The 23131-nt window shown below is 43.7% G+C and overlaps 1 protein-coding gene across 1 annotated transcript in view; it reads right to left on the minus strand.

Moving 5' to 3' along the window:
- Nucleotides 1–23131, minus strand: part of SLC17A6 (solute carrier family 17 member 6) — a 355936-nt gene that overhangs the window by 129782 nt on the left and 203023 nt on the right. The window contains exons 5-6 of the mRNA XM_078684218.1: nt 7241–7328; nt 7040–7126 (exon numbers count right to left, since the gene is read on the minus strand). Of these exons, the coding sequence (XP_078540344.1) occupies nt 7040–7126; nt 7241–7328 (175 nt within the window). The remainder of the gene's footprint in view (nt 1–7039; nt 7127–7240; nt 7329–23131) is intronic.

Consider the following 23131-nt stretch of genomic DNA (forward strand, 5'->3'; position numbering starts at 1 on the left):
CCCTTTACCTTTGGAATAGTAGTGCATTTTTAAGGTTTTTGATTTGTGAAGGAAGATATTAATACCATACTTAACTATAACATCACTTAAAGTTTTGCTTTTTAGGAAAACTTCTAGGGCATTTTGATTTCAACAATGTGAAGTCAACGTTTATTTCCATAAATAACTATATCTGTCCCCCACCATGTAATGTACAACATGAGGTTGGCCGTAGGGCCTGGCCTACAGCCCAACAACTTGCAGACTGCCAGCCCCTTGCTGCAAATGGCGGTAAGGGGATAGCTTCTGTCAGGAAAGTAAATTCGATTTCTAGTAAAAAAAAGTAACAGAAAAAGTCTCGTGACTAATAGGTACCCCCATTGGAGATTTCAGTTACCTTTCTCCTGGTTTCTGTTATGCCTTCTCCTGAAGATTTTGATTTCCAGATGCCTAGCGGAATTCCAATTTGGTCTCTGCAAACTTCAATCGGATCTGTGCTCTACTCAACCTGCAAAGCGATACAAAAGGGGATGATGGACGGAGCGTTTGAGCAAATCAAACACTCACCCCCAGTCAACTGATCTGGGTTTAATCCATCACCATTATTTAGCCCACTCAGCCACCCCATTTCAGACATGGCTATATGCAAATCAGTCTGACCCTGTGCCTCGCGGGAACAGTCCAGCCTGAAATGCCAAGCCATGTCTTCCATGGACCAGAAACAAGCATCCTGGGACTGGTTTCGGATTCATAATCCTCATCAGCCAGGCTATCTTGAATCCAGTGGCCAAGTGAGCAAGGGACTCACGTCTGAGCATACTCTGCCACACTTAGGGCGAACAAAGCGATACAAAAGGGGATGATGGACAGAGCATTTGAGCAAATCAAACACTCACCCCCAGTCAACTGATCTGGGTTTAATCCATCACCATTCTTTAGCCCACTCAGCCACCCCATTTCAGACATGGCTATATGCAAATCAGTCTGACTCTGTGCCTCATGGGAACAGTTCAGCCCGAACTGCCAAGCCATGTCTTCCATGGCCCTCAATAAACTTTTAAATATCATAGCACCTGCATGAAGCTCATGTGGCACACTTTAACTGAATTCTTTGCCTGGAGAACAGTGTTTCGACTACACACCTAATTTCTCAGAGGGTATTTTTTTACCTTTCAATCTTTCAGACCGTACGTTCACCTTAATGAAGACATGATGAAGAGTTCTTCAGAGAAAAAAGAATACATTCGGTGAGTTGACAACTTCCACTTGAGAGCATATTTTTCCAGACAACCAAATAAGGTGCTGCTTATTGCTGAATTCTCAAGACAACCAAATAAGGTCATAATTTCCTGAACTAACATTTATTCAGTAGCAGCAAGAAATACATTTATAGGGAGTATAACTCTTTGCAATAATTCTCCCTCATCAATGCAGGACTATATTATATTATATACATAAATATATAAATTATACCTACTGGTGGTCACCAGTAGGTCGTTATAGTTTGGATGCACTTTCCACAGGAAGAAAGTTTTTTTCATTTTGCCAATGACTTTGGCATCGTTTGTCAAATCTTAGTGAAATTTTCGAAACTAGTTTGATGCTTACTGCAGCTGCTGTCTTGAAAATATCGGGATGGTCCGTAAAGCAGAGGCTGGGTAAAAGGGGGGTCCCAAACCCCTTTTTCACCATGTTTATTTCCATAGGAAATTTTAGACACGGCTACAGCCTAAACTGCTGAACCGAATTACACCACAATTGGCAAAAGGTTAGCTCTTTGTCCAGAAAGTACTCTTTTTGTTAAATGGTGTAAATTTATTCAGTAGTTGCTAAGAAATGTAAAGATTTCTCAGGTATACAACTGTGGTTGCTGTAGATCTGCAACCCCTCCCGAGCTTGTGCCTGAGATCTGATTGGCTGCCAACACTTCAAATAAGGAAGTGTTGGCAGCTATCTTGTGACTCGGTTGAACTGAGTCACATGAAAAAACGTTAAACAAATAAGGAAGACCCCCCCAGGTTGCCAGGGCACATAAAAAAATGATTGTGGGCCCGGCACGGGCCCCCGCTGCCCCGGAGACCATCACCTTCCCGGTGCTAAACAAAAAGGAATGCTGGGATGGCCACACCCGGGCATTATTAATAAATCATAGTGCTTGGGGGGCTCCAGCCCCCCCACACAGTCCCAGTGCCTGCCACCTCCTGGGGCTAATTGACATAAATGTGGGAGCCACAAGCCCCCCCACACTGCCCCAGGGACAGGCACCTCCCAGGGGCAACTAGAACTGCTAAATTAAATAAAGGTCCACGTGGCTCCCACAGACCAGGTGTCCACCACCTCCTCTGGAATTCATTTTTATTGTAGGGGGCCTCCCTCATGGAGTTGTAGATGGCACTCTGGACCACCACCCCCCAGGGACATTGCAGTTTGCTGTGGCTTCCGAGCCATAGCAAACACTGCTCTGCTTCATGGAAGAGAAAGCATTGGAAATGCTCTTGCTTCCATGAAGCTGAGCAGAAATGCTTTTGGAGAGAGGGAGCAGCATGTGTGGAGATGCCTCTGCCAAAAGCAATGCTGGATCCCACAGGAAGTGGGGAGCCGGCAGGGACTGCAAGAGCCTTGAAGCTCCCCCCACCGTCAACAACATGGTGGCAATGTCCCAGGGGATGAGGTCACTGGGGCAATATTAGCACGCTGACCCCCCTCCACAATTTATTTTGGAAAAGGATGAAGGCCTGGCCACGGGTGATGGGTACCCCAGGACCGAAATAGACCTGGACCACATCCCTTTTTAAAAAATAACATAAATAAAGGTATGGCCCCAGGAATGGGGTCCCCGGGTCGAAATTGGCCCGGAGGGAGGGCACAAAGCCCCCTACCTTTTTCAAAATGAAAATAAAAAAGGCCAGGCCCTGGGGGATGGGGTCTTCAGGGCCAAAATCGGCCTAGGGAAGGGGGGCTATGCTCCCACCCAGGCAGGAGTAGCATTTTTTCACTGCACCCACCAGGTGGGAGCACAAAAGAGTTTCCTGCCTGGTAGATGGTGGGTCGAGTATGCCAACAGTGTCCTGAGGGTATGTTACCTTGGACTCTGTGTAGTATCACGTCCTGGGATATGGACCCCCCTAAAAAATACCAGCACAGAGTGGGGTTGCATGGCCCCACTGCCCTTCTATAAGGAATTTAGTCTCATGGGATGGGGATCCTGGGGCCCAAAGGTGTTTTTTTGGAGAGAAGCCCCACACCTCCATCTCTTTTTAAAGAAATAATCCTGGGGATGGGGTCCCTGGGGAAAAATGGTGGCCCCATCAGTGTCATCAGTAATGTTAGCAATGATGTCATAGAACGTGTCATGAGTGATGTAATGCGTGAGGTAATTAGCAGTGCATGGTGGGGGTGCAAACTATTGTTAGCTCTGCTAATTACAACCAGTGAATTTCTGTGGGTTTATTGAGTTCATGTATGTATATGTGGATGTGGGGATAATAACCCACATCCACATATACATACCTCTGAGAGAGTGTACAGAGCAGAGGATGAACAGAATCTTCTGCAAGAGTGCACAGAGCAAAGGTTGCACAGAGACGTCCGAGAAAGTGCTCAGAGCAGAGGATGAAAAAATACCTCGGAGAGAGTGCACAGAGGATAAAGATAGACCCCTGAGAGAGAGTGCACAGAGTGGGGGGTGAATAGAGACCTCTGAGAGTGCACAGAGAGGAGGGTGCACAGAGACCTGTGAGAGAGTGTACCAAGTAGACAAGGAATTTAGACCTCTGAGGGAGTGCACAGAGCAGAGTCAGCCTCTGCTCCGTCCTGGGCTTGTTCTCTTTTCCTACTCACATTTTCCAACAATGCTTAGAAATAGTAAACCCCCCCCCATCCACTGTCTTATCATTTTAGACGCAGGATCTCTACCCCTAAATAGCACAAAATGCATGTTTCTGTGATGGGAGTAGTGCGTACATCCCATTATAATTTCCTTAATTCTTTCTTACAGTTAAATCCATTAGCTCTCGCTAACTGTATGTTGTAATTTTGAACTCTGTTGAAACGTTCAACTAGACCATTACTCATTGAATGGTATAAAGAAGTCTTAGTGTGCTTGATTCTGGAAAAACTCAAAAACTCTGAAAATTATGAAGATGTTAAGTTCGGGTGATGAACTCCGCTCCGACAGTGGAGTTTGCAGAGTTTTTCCAACTCTGCGCTCCCTAAGAAAAGCAGAGTTCAGGCAAAAACTCAGACTCCGCGGCGGAGCAGAGTTATCACCTGCACCCATGCCCAGAAAAGAGTAGGAAATAAACACTTACCTGCTCTGGCGTCTCCGCCAACTCTGCCCACCCTTTGAAGTTGTAAACTAACAGCCATTATCCAACATAATTTCCTCAGGAATACCTTACTTGTCTAAAATGTATTCCAAAAACTCAATGACTTATAACGATTGCACCAATTTGACTTCCGCCCAACGGCTGTAAAAATACACAACAACATTACCATACTCCAACACACCAGAAAGAACCATGGGACCAATTATATCTAGGGCCAATTTGCTCTAAGCTTTTTGGGGCACTCCTATGGTATCCACAGGACTAGGAACTGTGACTTGAGATGTGTCACTACTTTCACAACTGATACAATCCATCACATAGTGCGCTACACTCCTGTCCAGCCCTCGCCACCAAAGTTCTCCTTTATCCATCTTTTCATCGCTCGCATTCCTAGGTGCCCCTCATGAGCTAAAACCATAATTCTGTTTCTCATTTCTACAGGCACTACGAACACATTTGCCCATTGATAATTGACAATTCTTCAAAATGTGCTTGGAAACATCACTTTTTACTCCATCAGATTTCCATTGTGACCAACCATGGAGAATACTCTCTCTAGCTTGCTTCATTTGCTCAACCAAATCACTTGCAGTGAGCCATTCACTCTCCGATATGACACTGTCACCATGGTGGATCTAGTGACATTCAATAGTACACCCTAGATCCGCCTGTATTTATTTATTTATTTTATTTTACAGAGTTTTATATAGCGCAAACTTGACCAGAATTGGGTATCAGAGCGCTTTACATAGCACCAGTTGCATTACATGAAGACACATCTTCAATCTTCACGATTTCACCATTATCACTCTGCTCACAACCAGAAAGACGAAACATGCACTCTGCCAACACATTTTTAGCTCTGGGTAAATATTCCAATCTATATTCGCATTCCAGAAGCCTATACTGCCATTTGGCAATACTGGGTGTGATACGTTCCATACCTTTGGTGGTAAAAGGTTGAACATAGGCCTTGTGATCAACACAAAGAGTGAAATGTGAACCCCATAGGTACATTTTGAAATCAACAATGCCCCACCAACATGCTTCGGACTCTCTCTCAATTACTGAATAAGATGACTCTGCACCCTTCAAACTACCAAAGGCAAAAGCTACCACTTCATCTCTGCCATCTCTGTGTTGAATAAGAACAGCACCTAGACCCATCTGGCTTGCATCCATCAAGATTATGGTTTCATCTCATGTGTCAAAAGGTTTCAAGGGTATCGCATGAATGATTTTTTTTTCAATGAGCTCAAATCCTTGATTTTATGCCTCACACCATACAATCTCACATTCTTTTTAACCGCTTCCATGCGGCACACATTTCCCCACTGTGCGGGTGAATTCTACGCTTGCGCAAATCGGACGACCCCAGCACTGTCATTGTGAATGTGTTTTTGTTTTTACCAGCACTGAAAGAAATAGGAAATTGTGTGTTTAACTTTTTATGTGCTTAGGAAAGCTACATATGCCGCAACTTAATTCATCACAATGTAATATGGGAAATATTTCACAATTAGACCAATGTTATGAAAAACATGAACTTTGACATCACTGAGAAATAGTCAGTAAGAAGGCTTACTCATTTCAAATATGTATAAGCGTTTTTACTGAATGTCTACCAGTGGTTTCAAAGCCTACATTTCACAGAAATCAGTAGACAGAGGTATAGGTAAATGAGGGACAGATGGCTAGAGAGAGAGATACACAAACAGATATGTTTCCTCTTTGCAGGTGTTCACAAAAGCATCTGCCTAATTAACGTTAACTATTTGCCAGCACAGTTGCGTGCAAACGCAGAGATAGTGGACTGCAAGGAACTTTTCCCGAATGGGATTTTTTTAAGCAGCCTACGTCTCCCGGACTACTGCCACTACTGTGTGGCAGCTCAACACAATTCCCAAAGGATAAGCTGCACTATGGACAAAGTTTCACCTTTCCATTTCATTACCACTCTACCTTTGTAGTCAGAAACATTTCAATGCAGTCATAAACCATTGATACATTTAATTAAGAACTGCAATTAGTAGGGGACACTTTCCCTTCCTAATTGCGATTCATAATGAGTAAAAAAAATACCCTTGATACATTTCCTCATTAAGAATCACAATTAGGAAAGTATACCACTTTCACATCCCCTCCGAATTGTGATTCATAATGAGTCACAAACTGCCTTTGATTATTTTATTTTGGAGTCGCACAAGCTGTGATTTTGGGAACTGTAAAATCCATAGAAAAATCAGCACCTAGTTCTGTACAGTATGACGCTCCATCACAAGGTTTGTCACATACCCCAAAACTGAACCTACATAAATATAGCATGAGCTCGGTCTACATATTCTTACTCTTTTCATTATATGATGCCCTCGGTAGGTCAAACTACCAATAAAACAATAAATTAGCATCGATTTTTGTATTGCTCTGGCTTCCCCTTAAGATGCTTTTGATCATTAATATTTATCCCCAAGAGAGATTCGACATTTGCATTTTACTTCAGTGTGCACTCGTCCCTTCAATATCACTTTAATTTAAATTGACTGATATTCATAAACATTTTCCCCAATGGCATTACTTCATTATTATAGATTGTATAAACTATTTAATGAAAAGGTCAATTTTCAGTAGCTAGCAAAGCACAACCAATTCATCGCAAATGAGAAGAGAAGCAACAATACCTTTATTATCAAGGTAAGCTTATACACACTGGAGTGCTAAAAAACAATTCTTACCATAGAGGTAAAAAACAGACGACCACCCGGTATATTGCACTAAAATTCCAGCTAATGGCATTGCAATAACAGCTCCTGCATAAGAGCCTGAAGAAGATACAAAAAACGTGAGTTAATGCATTTTTTTGAAGAAAAAAAAAATCATATAATGTCATTCTTAAAAAAAAAAAAATGGCAAAATACTATTGTATGACTACTCACCACAAAAAGATGTAGTTACTAAACGACTCCGCTCTAAAGGAGGAGCCCATTTACTCCACATTCCGTGGCACGCAGGATAGGTGACACCCTACAATGAATGAACAAATGAAAGTACTTTGACAAGCTGAAACACACAAACGAACCATTTTTCTGTTAGTCTTTTACATGAAATAAACACAGAGGAATAGTTGAAGCTAAAGTGTATTAAATTATATAATAATTCACAAAGAATGCTTTGAGGAGCAACAACAATAAACAATAACTCCATTGAAATGTACATGCAGCATTTAAAAATGACTTAAGGTGTGGACAAAGTGATACAGATTACTCTGGTCTACAGAGAATATCACCCTGTGCTAGCAGCTCACAAACTAGCTACATCTCTGATCACTAATTGACCTTGAACAGTTCAACAAACCTTTTGGTAAAGAGTATAGTGGTCCATAGGACTAACAGTGGAGGTGTTGTGCTGGTCGGGGACCACCACACCAGTCTGCCTGGCGGCTGAATTACAAGTTCGGTGGTTGGACCCCTGGTGGGTGCGTGGCAATCAGGGGAAACAATATGCTTGGTAGTGACCCTGCAGCCTACTACGACTTTCCCCACTGCAAGCCTTTTCATGGCTGTGGGTCCGCCATGAAAAGTGTGGCGTGGGAAAAGAAAGGGGGCCCTACAGGCCCCCCTGTTGCCCCTATGAAAGGGGATGCATGCAGGGGGCACATTTGTGCTCCCCTATATGCATGCACCCCCTTATATCTGCACGGCATGTACTGGCCAGTCCATGCCGAGCATGTACGGGCTATGGCGCTCCCATTGCACGGCCCTTTGAAAGGTATCACTGTGGGACCGCCATGCCGCACGCCTGGCAGACTATAAAACAACTCATAATCTAGAAAGCAGCCGGTGGTCGACTTTGGTGGTCTGGAAGCGGGCTGCTGGCCTTGCGGCCCACTCCCAGACCGCCAAAGTCATAATCAGGCCCTTAGTCTGCATTATACAAATGTCACTTGCAAATATACTTACATACATTTTGGGAATCTGACTTAATTAAAACTTCAGTATTACATACTATGTGTAATGAAATTCTGTATCTGCTAAAAGACAACAGATACATATCAATTTGGATCTGAATATTTAATGCAAATAAATTCATTGTGTTCATTCATTTGGTATGTTTACCTTTTGATCTTAATTATTTTCTATGTGGATAATACATGAATTTAAATTATAAAGCAAGACTCCTATTCATCTGGCAAACATATTGAAAAAACCTTCACAAATGGGAGGCCTGCACAAGGCCTGCACAGGTAATATGTCCACAATGATCACTTAGGTGGGAGAGAAGCACCCCAATGTAATGCTTGACTATCTTAGGGTAGCATAGCAGAGCAGTCCAAGGCCTATTCACGGGAGTTGGTGACAGCTAGTAATCACCATTTGTGGCATGCTATAATAACTCTCAATAAAGGTTTGCCTAGTCTATGCTTTTATTTAAAAAAAAAAAGGAAATGTACATTTATTACACACGCAGTACTCAGTACGACACACTAACTTACAGATTATATATTTATAGATATATATTTAGGTATTTATTTATTTTCACTAAAAAACTGCACATCACTCCAGGATTCTCTATGATTTCATTTATTACATTGCACAATTATCACCACCATCACCGACTTTTCGACCAAGGAATGGTCTTGTTCACGGTTACCGTGAACAAAACCATTTCTTGGTTGAAATGTCAGTGGTGGAGATAATTGTGCTAGGAAATCAGCGGGGTGCCGCTCGTAGCAGTTGCTGGACCCTTGGAATTTTGTTCTCCCCTGCCTGGAGACACTTTTAACTCCTGCTGTGTTGCTGACATTGGGTGCTGTGAGGCCGGAACTGCACGGGGGAAAAGTTCCTGATTGTAAGGAGACCGAGCGGCCACCCGGGACTGCGAGGACCAGCATTCTCCATTCCACCCACAGCTGGTGCCTCTTCCCGGGCGTGCTCCGCCCCTATCTCCATCTTGTACTTAACTGAAACTCCCAACGCGCGTCGCGGGACGCGTGCGGGACCCAGCCCGGGGCTAAGCCCGGGCAAAGGGCGGGCCGTTTGAGGCCGTTAGAGACCAAGTGAGACCGGACCGGGCCACCCCTCTTGGCTTTTAGCTCTGTAATATTATCATCGTCCTGACCTAATTAGTTCTTCGCGGGAACCAAGGAACAATGTCCATGCGTGAAAGCAGACGCAGGGCAGCTAAAGGGAAGCAGTTAAATGGGACCCTCGACGACTTTATAACCAGGACTAATACAGCTATAGATGTAGAGATCAATAAAATGCAACAGAAAGTTTCTATGGAACTAGATGCGGCTAGAAGAATGTCCCAGGAGTTGGCAATGCCTAAGAAATCATCTTTAGGTCATATTGCATCTGTTAAAACCCCCGAGCGTCGGACTGGCCCAGTATCAATTATGACGCAGGCGGATGTCCATCACACCTTGAACATAACTTCCCCCTTGCCAGTCCCTAATTTGGGGTTACTCCATCCTTCTATCAATCTAAGTCCATCCGTGGGTGGGGTGGATCCGGCAATGGGGGCACCCATAGAGATAACTCCTAAGGGAAAGGGGGCATGTGGGAGGAATTTGTGTGTTATTAAAGAGGGTGCTATTCAAAAAAGAAAGCGTAACACTACATCTGCCTACTCTAGGAAGAAGGCTAAAGTAGCAAAGACCCAGTATTTCAATGGAGGGAAGCCTACTGCAGAAGGGGGGGTGGTATACTCCTTCATGTACCCCCAGTTACTGAAATAAATAGTCCGAATGCCGATGAGTATAGCCTGGTTGCAGCAGAAGGGGAGCAAGACTTAGTAATTGTAGGTGAGAATGACGGGGTACCAGTGTGTGTGGTAGAGGGAAGAGATGTGGAATTCTTGAAAATCGTTTGGGAAATGTTAAAAAAACTCCTAACCCCTCTGGAAGTTAGATTATCACGCATAGAAAATCAGCTGCTCGAGGCAGAAAAGAGCATTCTAACCTTAGCAACCCTTAGTATAGTGGAAAATAAAACTAACAGCACACCCGGTGTAAATAAAACCACACCAGCACCCACTGTCATTTCATCCACAATACCTTTGATCAAACCCATACCTAAACCCCGGTCTAAGGCTTACGAAACCAAAGTTAATAACACAGTAACGGAGGTATCTAAACAGTTGCCTGCACAATCTGTATTAGCTCAGAAAGATACCGCTGCCCTGAAGGTTAAAGAATCTAAGACACACCAACCTAATCTGCAGGGGGTCAAATTTAGTGAGAAACAGCGTGGGGGTTTTATAGATCTTCCCCCAGATGCAAGGCCGTACGTAGTGGTGCTAACAGGAGTACCGGAAATTGGCAACCACTATCAGGAAAACATTTGGTCACTTAGGAATAAGGTAACACATTGGCTGGATGAAAACAGGCCGCTACCCAATCATCTGAGAAGCAAAATTCTAATGGTGCGAAGGGTACCATGGATAGGCACTTCACATAAATCTATTCCAGGTGATTGTATTATTGTCTCATTTGAGGACCCAAACACGGTACATCAAATATGCTCATGGAACAACTATGGGGGGAACTCGCCCATTGAAGCTAGACCACTTACTTTCTTTTATCTCCCGCGAATACGCTCTAACTACGGGGGGAATTGGGCATCGGCTAGAAATCATGTTCGGGGTGGGACTGGAGACGGCTGGCAGGGCAATCAAAGTTGGTGGAATGGGGCACCAACCTACAACAGATTTAGCTGCCTTGAAGAAGTAGATTGACTCACCCCAAAGATAGCTTGTTCAACTTGTTTTGATGGCACATTTTCTACATTTTGCCCTAAGCCCACGATAATTCCATGTAACCATGAAAATAGTAATCCACCTGTTAGTATGGAATTGATTACAGGGGGGGGAGCATCCAACGGTATAGATATTGATACAGTCCCCAAGCTCTCCAGCGATAAGATAGGCCTGGTGGTACCAGTCGAACATGGTGTGAAGGGTAATCTCTCTCAAAGGGAGGTGCATGAAATATGTAGGTTGCCCTACGATGTGTTGACTTTTCCGGTGCCACCTTTATCGGATGTAGCCACCCCAAATGAAGGATCTCCTGGCAGCAGTCCCGACCCGCTATTGTTGTTGATTATGGGGGGGGAGCTTGCCCGGTCCCCCTCGGAGGTCCCTGAGGGGGAAGCCCTATCTTTGATCCCGGATGAGGCCCCTAGCACTGTTTCTGACCCTCATGCGAGTGATCATATGTTAGGTCTGGGAGGAGTTGGTGGCGAAGCCCTGAAGGTGCTTAGTTGGAATATAGCGGGCCTTGCACGGAATATCGGCATACCCGATTGGAATTCATTTGTTGAATCCTTCGGGATCTGTTTATTCCAGGAAACCTGGTGCTTGGAACCACGCCATAAGGTGGGCTATACCACCTACTTTGTGCCTGCGTTACAATCGCCTGGAGGGAAGGGCCGCCCCTCCGGCGGCCTTCTAATTTGGGCGAGTATCTCCCTGGGTTTCTCCATCAGGCCTATAGCCACCAAATCGCCTGACCTACAGAGAATCTCAGTTAGAGGGCCATCTGGGGGGAGGAAGCTCGAATTCTTTAACATCTATGTCAGAGGAACAAGGGGTGGGACCTCCACACTGTCCCTTACGGGCATTGAGGAGGGTCTTAGTTCCTGTGTTTCTGACTCCCTTGTCATACTGGCTGGGGACTTCAATTGTACATTTGAACCCCTGGCTAGGGAGGATATATTGGGCACTAGGGAGGATGATGCTAGGAGAGGTATCCCTCCCCTTACACTAGCCCCTATCAGAAGCTGGACACAAGTGCCATTGACCTTAATGCCCTCTGTTTGGAATATGGCCTCAGGGCAACCAACGGTAGATCAAACTCAGAACTATAGTCTTTGGGCTCACCTGATAGACATGGTGGTTTTACAGTCTACTGTCAGCGACCACAACCCTCTATTTTTGTCCCTGTCCTCTATATGGACGGGTGTGACCTCAGCCCAAACCCCACACATGTGGAAAACAACGCATGAGGTATACCCCTCTAATTGTGGCAGGCGTCTATAATGGAATACCATTGCTGCAAATGAGGGAAAGATCCTGGGTGTAAAATCCATAATGTCTAATACTGCGTTGCGTTTAGACTCCTTCGGAGTTAGCATGCATGAGGTTCCAATTTTGTTTGCCGAAACCATAAATGCGTTAGGCGAACTGTTTATGGTTCGTTCTCCAGGCACAAGGGGCAATGCAAGAGGTAGACCCATGGGTAATGTGGGCTGGTTCTCCTCTGCCTGTCGTGTTGCCAAAAGAGAGTTAATTAAAGCGGTGAAAGCAAAGGATGGGGGCCAGATTAGTATCGCAAGGAGTAACTATAGAAGGACTTTATCTAAGGCAAGGGCTGAGCATGAGAACCAGTTTTGGTACGATCTGAAGGTGGCCAGCTCAAGGAAGGACTCCAAGGGTTTTTGGGACCTAATAAGAGCTAGGGACAAACCCGTGGACTCTCTTATAACATGCAATATAACTGAGGGAGTGTGGTTTGATCACTTCTCCCAGCTTTATACAATGGTTGCGGGCTCCGAGGCTACCCTGATGGAACAGCACCCCATAGTTCGCCCAGAGCTTAATGAGGAATTCCTATTCACACCCAAGGAAGTAGAAGGGGCGATTAAGTTCCTTGTCCCCAACAAGGCAGCGGGCCCTGACGGCATTCCGGGAGACCTGCTCCGCGTTAACCCAGTCGAGTGGGGGAGACTTATTGCCTCCTTAATGAATGCCGGCTTGGCTGGTGCGACTCTCCCGGATTCATGGAAGGGCGCAGAGGTCGTCCCGATCTTTAAGAAAGGGAGTCGGGATGACCCTGCTAATTACCGCCCTATAAGCCTCTTGGATTCCACGCAGAAGGTGGCAGGCAAAGTGGTTCTAGGAAGGGTCTTGCAGTGGGTTGAGGAGAACCATATTCTTTCAGACTTTCAGGCTGTCTTTAGAACTGGTATGGGGACGATCGAGCAAGCATTTCGGTTAATGATGCTTTTCTGGAAAGTGGTTGTACTGGGCAAAGGCAGCCTGTACCTTGCATTTATAGATCTAAGGACTGCCTTTGACCTGGTCCCACGTAACCACCTCTGGAGTGTACTCGATGCATTAGGTATCCCCCCATACTTACTAAATATGCTGATAAAGTTTCATGCAGACAACTTTTCACAGATCAGGTGGGGTAATCAGGGACAAAAAACTTCACGAATACCTGTAAATAGAGGCGTCCGCCAGGGTTGTGTGCTAGCCCCCACTCTGTTTTCACTGTATGTTAACGGAGTGGTGGAGCACTTGCTGGAACATCCATCAGACGCACCATCCCTGGCTGGCAGGAGAATACCTACCCTCTTATTTGCATATGATACCCTCCTGATCTCCAAAACACCAGCGGGTCTGCAGAGCCTCCTAACCAGCTTTAAGACCTTCTGTGACTCAAGGGGACTAGTTATAAACACAGGGAAGACTAAGTTCCTGGTTTTAAATCCCCCGAAGAAGTCTGTTAAACCACCAACCCCAGATTCAGTTCCACTCAAGAGGGTCAAGGAGTTCGATTACCTCGGCATTCGTCTCTGCGACTCTATGAGTTGGAAACCCCATCACCAAAAGATGCTGCTGACCCACAAGAGGGTGGTGGGGGCCCTCCTTAAGGAACAATGTGCCTCTTCCCTCAAACCCATTGCACCGGTTCTCGATATCTACAGGGCACGAGGTGCCAGTGCAGCTCTTTATGGGGCAGAACTCTGGGGTGTTCAGAACGTGGACCAGTTGGCCCGCTCTGAAAGCAAATTTCATAAGGATCTAATTGGCCTTCCCCACAGCACACCAACTCTTCCTCTTCTTTTAGACATGGGCACCCGCCCCATTAGTGATCAGGCGAGGTTGCGCCCACTCCTTTTGTGGGCACGTATTTGGAGAGTCCCAGAAATGTCCAGCTACGCAGAAGGTTTAAAAGAGATCCTCCTAATGCCTGGCTGGGCTAAGGTCCATTGGCTAAGGGAAGTCAAGCGCCTTCTTATAGACCTGGGCTTTGAAGATGCCTGGATTACTAGAACTGCCCCGCCCAAGTCAATCCTGAAGAAGCTATTTTGGAGTTGGGTGATTGATGGCAGAAATAGTAATGCCAACTTGTGCAGGTCCACGGTGGAATTTCTTTTGGTCAAGGAGGTGCATTTCTGCGAGCCTTATCTGGATACTATCCTAATCACCTGGGACAGGGCTCTATATTTTAAATTTAGGGTAGGCTTACTTCTAGTGGGGAAACTCACTGCCAGTTGGAAGGTCCCGGCGCAGACAACTCCCTTTTGCCCTTGCTGCCTGAACAGAATTGAGTCAGTTCCGCATCTATTGTTCGAATGCCCGGCCTACGCAGTCCCTCGCCGCAGATGGCTGAAGCCACTCTGCAGAGAACTTGGGACTAGATCCCATAAGGAGGCCTTAAGAATTTTAAAAACGGACCCTCGGCCCCTGTTTGCAAGTGGATTGGCGAAATTATTAGGCTGGGCATGGCGTATTAGATCCAATAGGTTTTTGTACCTTGTCTGATATGTATCTTAGATTGTTTTTATGTAACTTCTTATGTAATTTGCTGTACGAATTGTATGTTTATTACTCACGCACTGGCTTTTACTGTTTTTATGTATATGTATTGCTTTTTATGATATGAACTATATCGAAATAAAGCTAATTACTACTGCTACTAAAAAATAGAGATTCCTGGAGTGCGGTACAGTTTTTTGGCGAAAAAAGGGATTTGCGAGGTTAGGTCCAACCTTTACATCTTAGCACCTGCTGTGCAATAAAGCGCACTGACTATGGACTGGTTGTTGCAAGTACCTTTAGTGACATTTTGGAATCACTTTTGACCTCTAATGGATCATGACCACCAACATCACAGACCCCCTCATGCCCACCGATACCAGACAGCACTTACAATATTGGGGGTGTCACTTAAAATGCAGTGGGCCTATTGGCTTTGGGAAGGGAGTAACCACATAGAAAGACCAATAACCACATGCTGAAAATCACCATTCCATCACTGAAAGCAGTGACCTTGTTTTACATGCAATGATGTTTTCAAAAACATTTTCAGCAATACATTTTTAAATAAAGCATTTTTAAACAACATATCTTGTGTCTGTGTCTTTCTTGAAAACTTTAGGCCACATATTCCACATAAAATTCAGCCATAGAACCAACCGCTAGAGGTCCCTGAACAAATGTTCCAACCATAGGAGTACACTACAAAATGATGGAAAATCTCCCCAGGTCACACTTCCTGTGACCTGATAGACTTAGGGTTAATGTTACACAATCACCTGGTGGTGGGGGGATGAGGTGCTCCTGCGGTCCCTAAACACATCTAAAATAGCATTGGTGGTGCCCCTGTTCTCCTGGGGACATCTCAAGAACAATATCATGGGCAAAAGAAGCTGTGCCATGCTTCCCAGGAAGGAAGCACTGAAAATTTAAATAGCAGCTTCGACTGATTTGTGTATTTGCATTCTGTGTGGCACCAAGCAGCTTTTCTTAGTTTTCATTTTGAAACAGTGGTGCCTGGGGCTACCTGTAACACCCTTGAGGCAGGTTTTGCAGTGAAGGCCGCAAGAAGAGCCCCAAGGCCCCCAAAAGCTTAGCCAGCTTCCCACCTGGCCAGCACTTCAGAGGTCTTGTCCTTCCAGATGCGCATAGTGTTACCACTGTTCAAGTTCCTGTCTCTCTCTTGAGAAAGAGTTTATATGTGCAGGTGGGAAGTTCTAGATGTCAAGCCCTTCTGGCTTATATTAGGCTGCCACATAAGCCCTCCACTCGGTCCCAACATTCCTGCACCACATGATGGTACAATTCAATATTGCTCTGTCAACTGGTCTATGTGCACATCTCCTCTGGGGACCTCAGCTCCACCCCTAGTTGACATCACCGCCAGGAAATTTCTCACCAAAAACCAAAGCCCCACCTGTGTTGATACCAGATGTCTGCGCTTCTTCCTTTGTTTAGTGAGCCTGTACTGTCTCAACCCTGGTACAATGTGACAGCTGATTGCCAGCTGCAGATTTTCTTTCTCACCCCATCTTCCATAGAAGCTGAGTGAAGCACTGATAATCGGTCCTTTTATGTGGGGAGACTGTCGTTCCCATTGCAATGGAGCAGAGTAATTAACTTAGCCCAGCAGGGTGCCAGAATACCTGGAATCTGATCCTGGGCTGAGCCTGCAAATATGACAACTCTGGATGACCCATAACGTGTCCATGTATGTTCTTGGGACTTGCATATTCAAATTCAGTGTGTATTTTTCACCCCAGTTTGATACCTAACTGTGACAACCTAAGGGAAGCTCAACTGCAATTCAAGGCATATTCCCCCATGTACGTACATGGGGGAATATGCCTTAATCCAGTTATCCAGATAATCCAGTAATACTGACATTATCTTTGTGTTCTTTCTAATATTATAAGGTATACCCTCAGATCAACACCAATAGAGTCCCCTCAGTGCCAGGATACCTGTGTGCATTTACTGGGCACCAACGATGGTAGTCTCACATGTGCAATCCACAAACCTGTATGAGCACATGTGCTTGGGCGACCAGCCCAGTGCCTCCTACACTAGCTGCATCATAGTGCCTTATCTTAAATAGCGAACACTGGCGGTAAACATGTGCAGTCCAACTAGTATGTGATTGAATTTACCCTGGGTGAGACTCACCCACAGTAAACAGCTAAAAACCAGGTTTTCAAAAGTAAGAAATCTAGGTGAATGAAATGAGCACGACTTTCTTTACTACACTTTTCAAATATCAAAGGATGAATGAACTGTGCAGTGAATGTTACATCATGTCAAACATGTAGTGTTAGATTCATGAAGAAATTAGTACATCTACACTTGCAAGTTTACTGACTCAAACGGATGCAGGTTTACTTTCTGCAATTCACATATCTGTTTAAGTTTGCACCTGGTAAGCTGTGTTTGATGAATTCTTGTATATCATTTTAAGTTTGCGTTTCTGCCTTTTATTGTACATCTGTAAAATTACACCTGGTGAGATTCTAGCACATTGGGGCAATGCCCAATATGTTTAGGTCTTCTCTAGTAGGAAGCACATGCACTGTCTTTTTTGTGACTTGTCTTTGCCTTTTGCTCGAAAGTATTATTGGAAATGGGTTACAGCTATTAGTTTTTTTGTTGTTTAAGTAGGCGCCCAACATACTTAATTAGATGTGTACTGGTTAGCCAGTGTGTCACAAAAAATGTGAGCAACTGGATGGGTAAATCCTGTGTGCTTTGCCTTGTGGAATTCAGTGATTATTTTATAGAGTCTTCATTGGTACCTTTACATTGTGGGTTAGTAATTGAATCTTATCTGTATAATATTTGTGGTCCTCAGTGGAGTACCAAAGCAAATAAAAATAAACTTGAAACTTGAAACTTGTGGGCTTGGTTTGAAAAATATAGATTTTGTTTGCTTTTTTGATTGTTGACTTGAACATTCTGTTGTGTCTCTAAGGAATGTAAGGAATACCTCATCTTAAGGGTTGTTTGGTTTAAGCCGGTTGAGTTGAAGTTCAGACTTTTGTCTTTTAATTCTGCATTCATCCAAGAGGCATCATTTCTTTTGTTATGCTTAAGTTCTTCAGAGGACTTTGGAGTTTAAAAGTTCTCTTTTTGTACAGATTTGTAGGTGACCAGATCTGTTTTGGAGCTAAGCAGATTTTCTAGTTCCTCCAAATCCAGCTTGTTTTATGGTCAGGTTGAGGTTGTTGGTATGATAATTTTAGTTATGAGGGGTTTTGGTGTCTTGTGTTGGAAGGCAACAAGGAATTGGTCTGACCACATGAGAGGAGTAATTCTTTCGAGTGATTCTTGAATGGCAAAGGTCATGTCTAATGTGTGTTGAGTGATGTGTGTGGGATAAGGAATGAGTTTCTGTAGTTTGTGTATATCTATTTCAATGAGGATGGTTCTTGGGTGTGGCATATTAGTTCTTTCAAAACATATGTTGGGGTCACCAAGGATGCAAAGGTTTGAGTATATTGTAAGAAGGTTAGAAATTGTGGGTCTTATTATGAGTTCAGCAGTTTGTGAACCGCTGTGGCCACGGTCGCGGTCCGACCACTGATAACTCAGCAGTATGACCTCGTTATTACAAATATGTGGAATCGTTTTTGTAAAGACCTTGGTGTAACAGCCAACACAGCCAGCCATTGGCAGACCGCTGCAGTTGCGGTTGGGGAAATTCAGCTGCCAGAGGGCAGTACAGAGTAGTCTCACCACTGTCCATATAATGAGTTGGCTTTCCGATAAACTAATCACAGCAGTGGGACTGCCGTCTAAAAGTTGGTGGAAACAAAATATTTGCAGTGCATACTCACCCCTTTCCTGTTCTTCCCATCAGAGTTAAACGATGATCCCTTTCTCCAGGTCCCCCCTTCACTGCTATACACAGGTTAATTGCTCTTTGTACCATAATGCTCCTTGTACCATATACCTATTGCCTGGACTGACCACATAGGGATCGTACTCCAGCAATGGGTAGGTGGTATTTTTCCAGTATCATGCATATTTGTGCATTCGACACAGATGCAGTTGAATTGCTCTTACAGGCATCGATATGTATGGGAAACTAGTAACTACTGCTGCAAGACTGCCACACCACAGACACCGCGGATACTGCAGTCAAGTCATAATATGTGCCAGCACTGCGGTCTTCTAGAGAATGTGGCCCCGGTCGTTGGGTGGTCGGACCACCAAATTTGTATTTAGGCCCAGTCTCTAGCAATATGTCTGGGAATGTTGTATTACTAGGTGGTAGTCTGTAAGGAATGAAAAAGTAACATGAAAATGTTGGTCTACAGCTGCATTAGACAAAGATAGTCTTACAACCTTGTAAAGAAACATTCTCAGCTTTGGTGAGATTTGTTTTTTTTTAAAATATGATGGCTAAGCTGCCTTCCCTTCTGACAGTGACAGATCTAAACTCCTATTTCGTCGCTAAATAACGAGTGTTGTAACATTATTTTCGCCTGAAGAAGTCCTCTGGAATAATATGCCAAAATATAGTAAGTCAATCAGATGTTCTGATCTGTACGGAGAACCGTGCACCTGTAGTCAATGCATCTGATAAACATACAATCCTAGAAGTTTTTAAGAGCACAGTGTATTATGCAATAGCCACAGTAATTTTATTTGTGACATGGAAGGTAAAAATGTGACTATGGTTTCCTTATTTCGGTAGCTGTCTAAATGACCTCCGGTCAAACATATGTGTCCATTTTTAGACCACACCCAGGTAAATTAACCTACTAGTCTGCAGAAGTTCAACAGTCTGTTTGTATCAGGAAACGGTTTAATAAAATAATTCGATAAGTACATTATTTTCCATTTCTTTAACAAACAAAATGAATGCCCATCTTTGATTTGATCGCATTCTCCTAATGATATATTTAAATGGATATAAATATTTAAATGTCAGCCCCTTTTGTTGTCTCGAGTCCCTGAAATAGGAAACTCAGTAGTAGTTCGAAATCGAATTTTATATCAAAACATCTGTGTAATATTCACTGTGTGGTATATGGAAGCGAAAAACAGAAATATTGACTGCCCAACCAGCAGCAGTAAATACTTTCCTTCCATTAAGACTGCAGGTTGCGGCTTTTAATTGCAGATAGATCATTCAAGTCAATTTATCCATTTACTATTTTGTGTGAGTCTAGACCTGCATTACATTGCCAGGAAGTCCTGTATTAGATGTAGAATTATACAAATATTGGATGTGAATCTGCTATAAATGTTTGTGGTCTGCGCTAGGGTATTGAGTGTCTGTTCCATGCCATTAAATCACATCTCTCTATTTAGTATTAACTTTATATTCAACAATGGTGCTACAGGCGGGAATGCTGTTATTATATTGACCCAGGAATATATGTAATTCAGTTTTTTATTTATAAAATTCACGACTTAAGGACTGGACATTGTTTTGTTTTGCTCAATGGTCACTGGGTTTTGTAAATATTTTTAAACCTATGCTCTTTCGATCTCTTGTCAGAATTACTTAAAACCAATTTTCTATTAACTCGTTATCCTAATTTTTTGTGCTGGTTTGGGTTGGCAAACGATGGGGTTGCAGCTCCATTATGGGATTCAAACAGTGGTATGCACCATGGGTCCCTTAAACTAACTATAACAAGGCCCACAATATGTCAAGAATGGTTACCATTATGGCAGGTCCACAGATATCCATAATTAATTAAAGAATGCCCACAACATATTAAGAATGAGCACAATTAGGCCACATACACTGTCATGCTATGAAATATACAATCATGTCAAGAATTACCACAGTATCTCAGAGAAGAGCACAATTATTCTATGTCAACCATTTTAGCAAGGATAACCAATGGTATGCCAGGAATGCCCATGATATACCTTGAATGTGAACCATTATGGCTGAGATACCATGATGCCAAATATAGCCACAATCATTTTTAAGGTACCCTCATTATGCCAATAAATGTGAACTATTAGGCCCTAACTACAAGTCTTGTGTGCCGGGGACAACCAGACTCTCGGGGCCACGGCCGTGGCATTCCAGCCAACACCGCAATGGGGCTCCGTCCAACCACCCCATTATGAGTTGGGCGGTTGGATCGCCCTCGGACCGCTGATGCAGCCAGGGAACCGCCACTCTCTGGTAGTGGCATGGTGGTCAAGAGGCAGCAATATGCTTGGCGGGACTGCCACAATAGCACCAAGCATGTCAATAGTTTCCTCTCCGCCAGGGTTTACGAAGAGGTACTTACCTCTCAATATAGGACGAACCTCGCAGTAAACTTACTGACCAATTTTCAACCGTTGGAGGTGAAATTGAGCATTCCTTAAAGGAAACATGGAACCTCACCCCAAAAACGTGAGCAACTGGAATTAAAATAAAATGAAGAGAGACATGCATCTGTGGATTATGATCAAGACTAAGCCAAATGTGTGTTTGAATAAAAGCTTCAGAGATTTAATAATTTTATGTTACTCTAATTTCATTACATTGTATATAAGTTTCTGAGTGAGAAATTTCACATGATTTTGACCCATGGGAGACTGGTTCAAGTAGATAGTGTCTTGAAAGAACATTGGAAACATGGTCTCCTTGAACTAGTCTCCAGCCATTATCTCTTATGGCTTTTGAAGGAAAAGTATTGCTTGTGTTCAGCTCTGATGTGAGATGACAGCAAGTACATTTCCATAAGGTTCACATCATTTTGCATATGATTCACAAAATTTAGGAAAAAACAACATTGCTGTGTTGCCCACTTCTAATCTCAACCCAAACAAAACATGACATTACATGGCCACGGTGCACGTACCAGTAGTATCAAGCAACAGTTAGGGTCTGCTTACAACAAAAATTTGGTTTCCAGAAATAATGAAGTATTGTTCTGAATGTGGTTGACCCCATTAAATTATTAAATGTCTGGTCAATTTAGAAATCTAAGCCATTTATGACTCATGGACAGTCAGCCAGTTGAAAATTACTCAAATAAACTCTTCAATAATGCCACTGTAAAAGAAAGGACCAGAAAGCTGGGACAGTCACAAAAAGGTTACCGTTCATGTAAGATTTTTCAATTAAGGGTACAAGATCTGACCATGCCCAGATGGTGGACATAGGACCGTAGGAGGGTACCAACTTGATGGTTGTAATATTTTTGATACCAAGAGATACTGACTGATACCAATGAGATTGTGTAAAGTATATGTGATACTTTGTTTTGGTTGTTTAGTCCAACAAGTATGGGTATTCAGTGGCTGGTGTTGGTGGTGGGGAGGGACCACGGTAACAGTGTCAAATAAATTCATAGCTAACATTGAAACACTAGCAACATTTAGCCTAGTACTTGCAAAACACACTTGAAAGGCATTACGTTCCTGGAAATGGGAAGTGGTTTTACATTTCTCACTTGATTCTATCTGCCATGCATGGGCCCACAACTTAATATGCCTCAGACTATTTAGTTCCTAAAATGTATTGTCCGCAACTTCTACATCCCTAGGAAGGCCAGAGCTTTGCTGGCATATCTTGAGCGCCTCAAAATTGGCACAGCCCTCCTGCAGGAGACACACATGAGTGCGCAAAGACCCTTGACATTCGCCTCATGATGTAGTAGCCATACTTCCTGAGCTAACTACTAAACCTATACACGAAGCAAAGCCTTCTTGGTGCATTACAGCTCCCCTTCACCTAACCGCAGGAGAAGAATAAAATGCGGTGCAGGTACAATTTGGTGCAAGCCTGGGTGGGCAATGTAGATGTGACCAACATCAACACTTATGGTCCCAAAATTGATCATCCCGATTTCTTTAAGTTGGTTTGGCAAACATGTATGGCCCTCTAGCGCAGCTTGATATTGTGTACAAATACACTGACTGTTCACGCATGCAGATACACACATACCACACACCGTGCTGCAGCAATTACCCTACATCATATTATGAATACACATAATCTACTGGACCTATGGCAGCACCACCACCCGGACATTAGGAAGGGCACCAGTTTCTTGATAGACAACGATTCCTGGGCTAGGTTTGACTACTGGCTTGGCTCACTAGACAATTGCAGTTGGAGAAAATGTACAGCACATCACCCATGTACACTCTCAGATCACTCCCCGTAGATCTGAACAATCAAAACACCTGCGTCCAAGCATATGGCATTTAACTGGTGCCTTCCCCCATTAGCACTGCTAGATCGTACCTTTTAAAGGGAGGTATATATAAGAAGAGATCCAGATCTTTTTCTGGATCAATGAAACATTAGTCCAATTCCTGGGCCT

The sequence above is a fragment of the Lissotriton helveticus genome, chromosome 3_2 (assembly GCF_964261635.1).
Source record: "Lissotriton helveticus chromosome 3_2, aLisHel1.1, whole genome shotgun sequence".
NCBI lineage: Eukaryota > Metazoa > Chordata > Amphibia > Caudata > Salamandridae > Lissotriton > Lissotriton helveticus.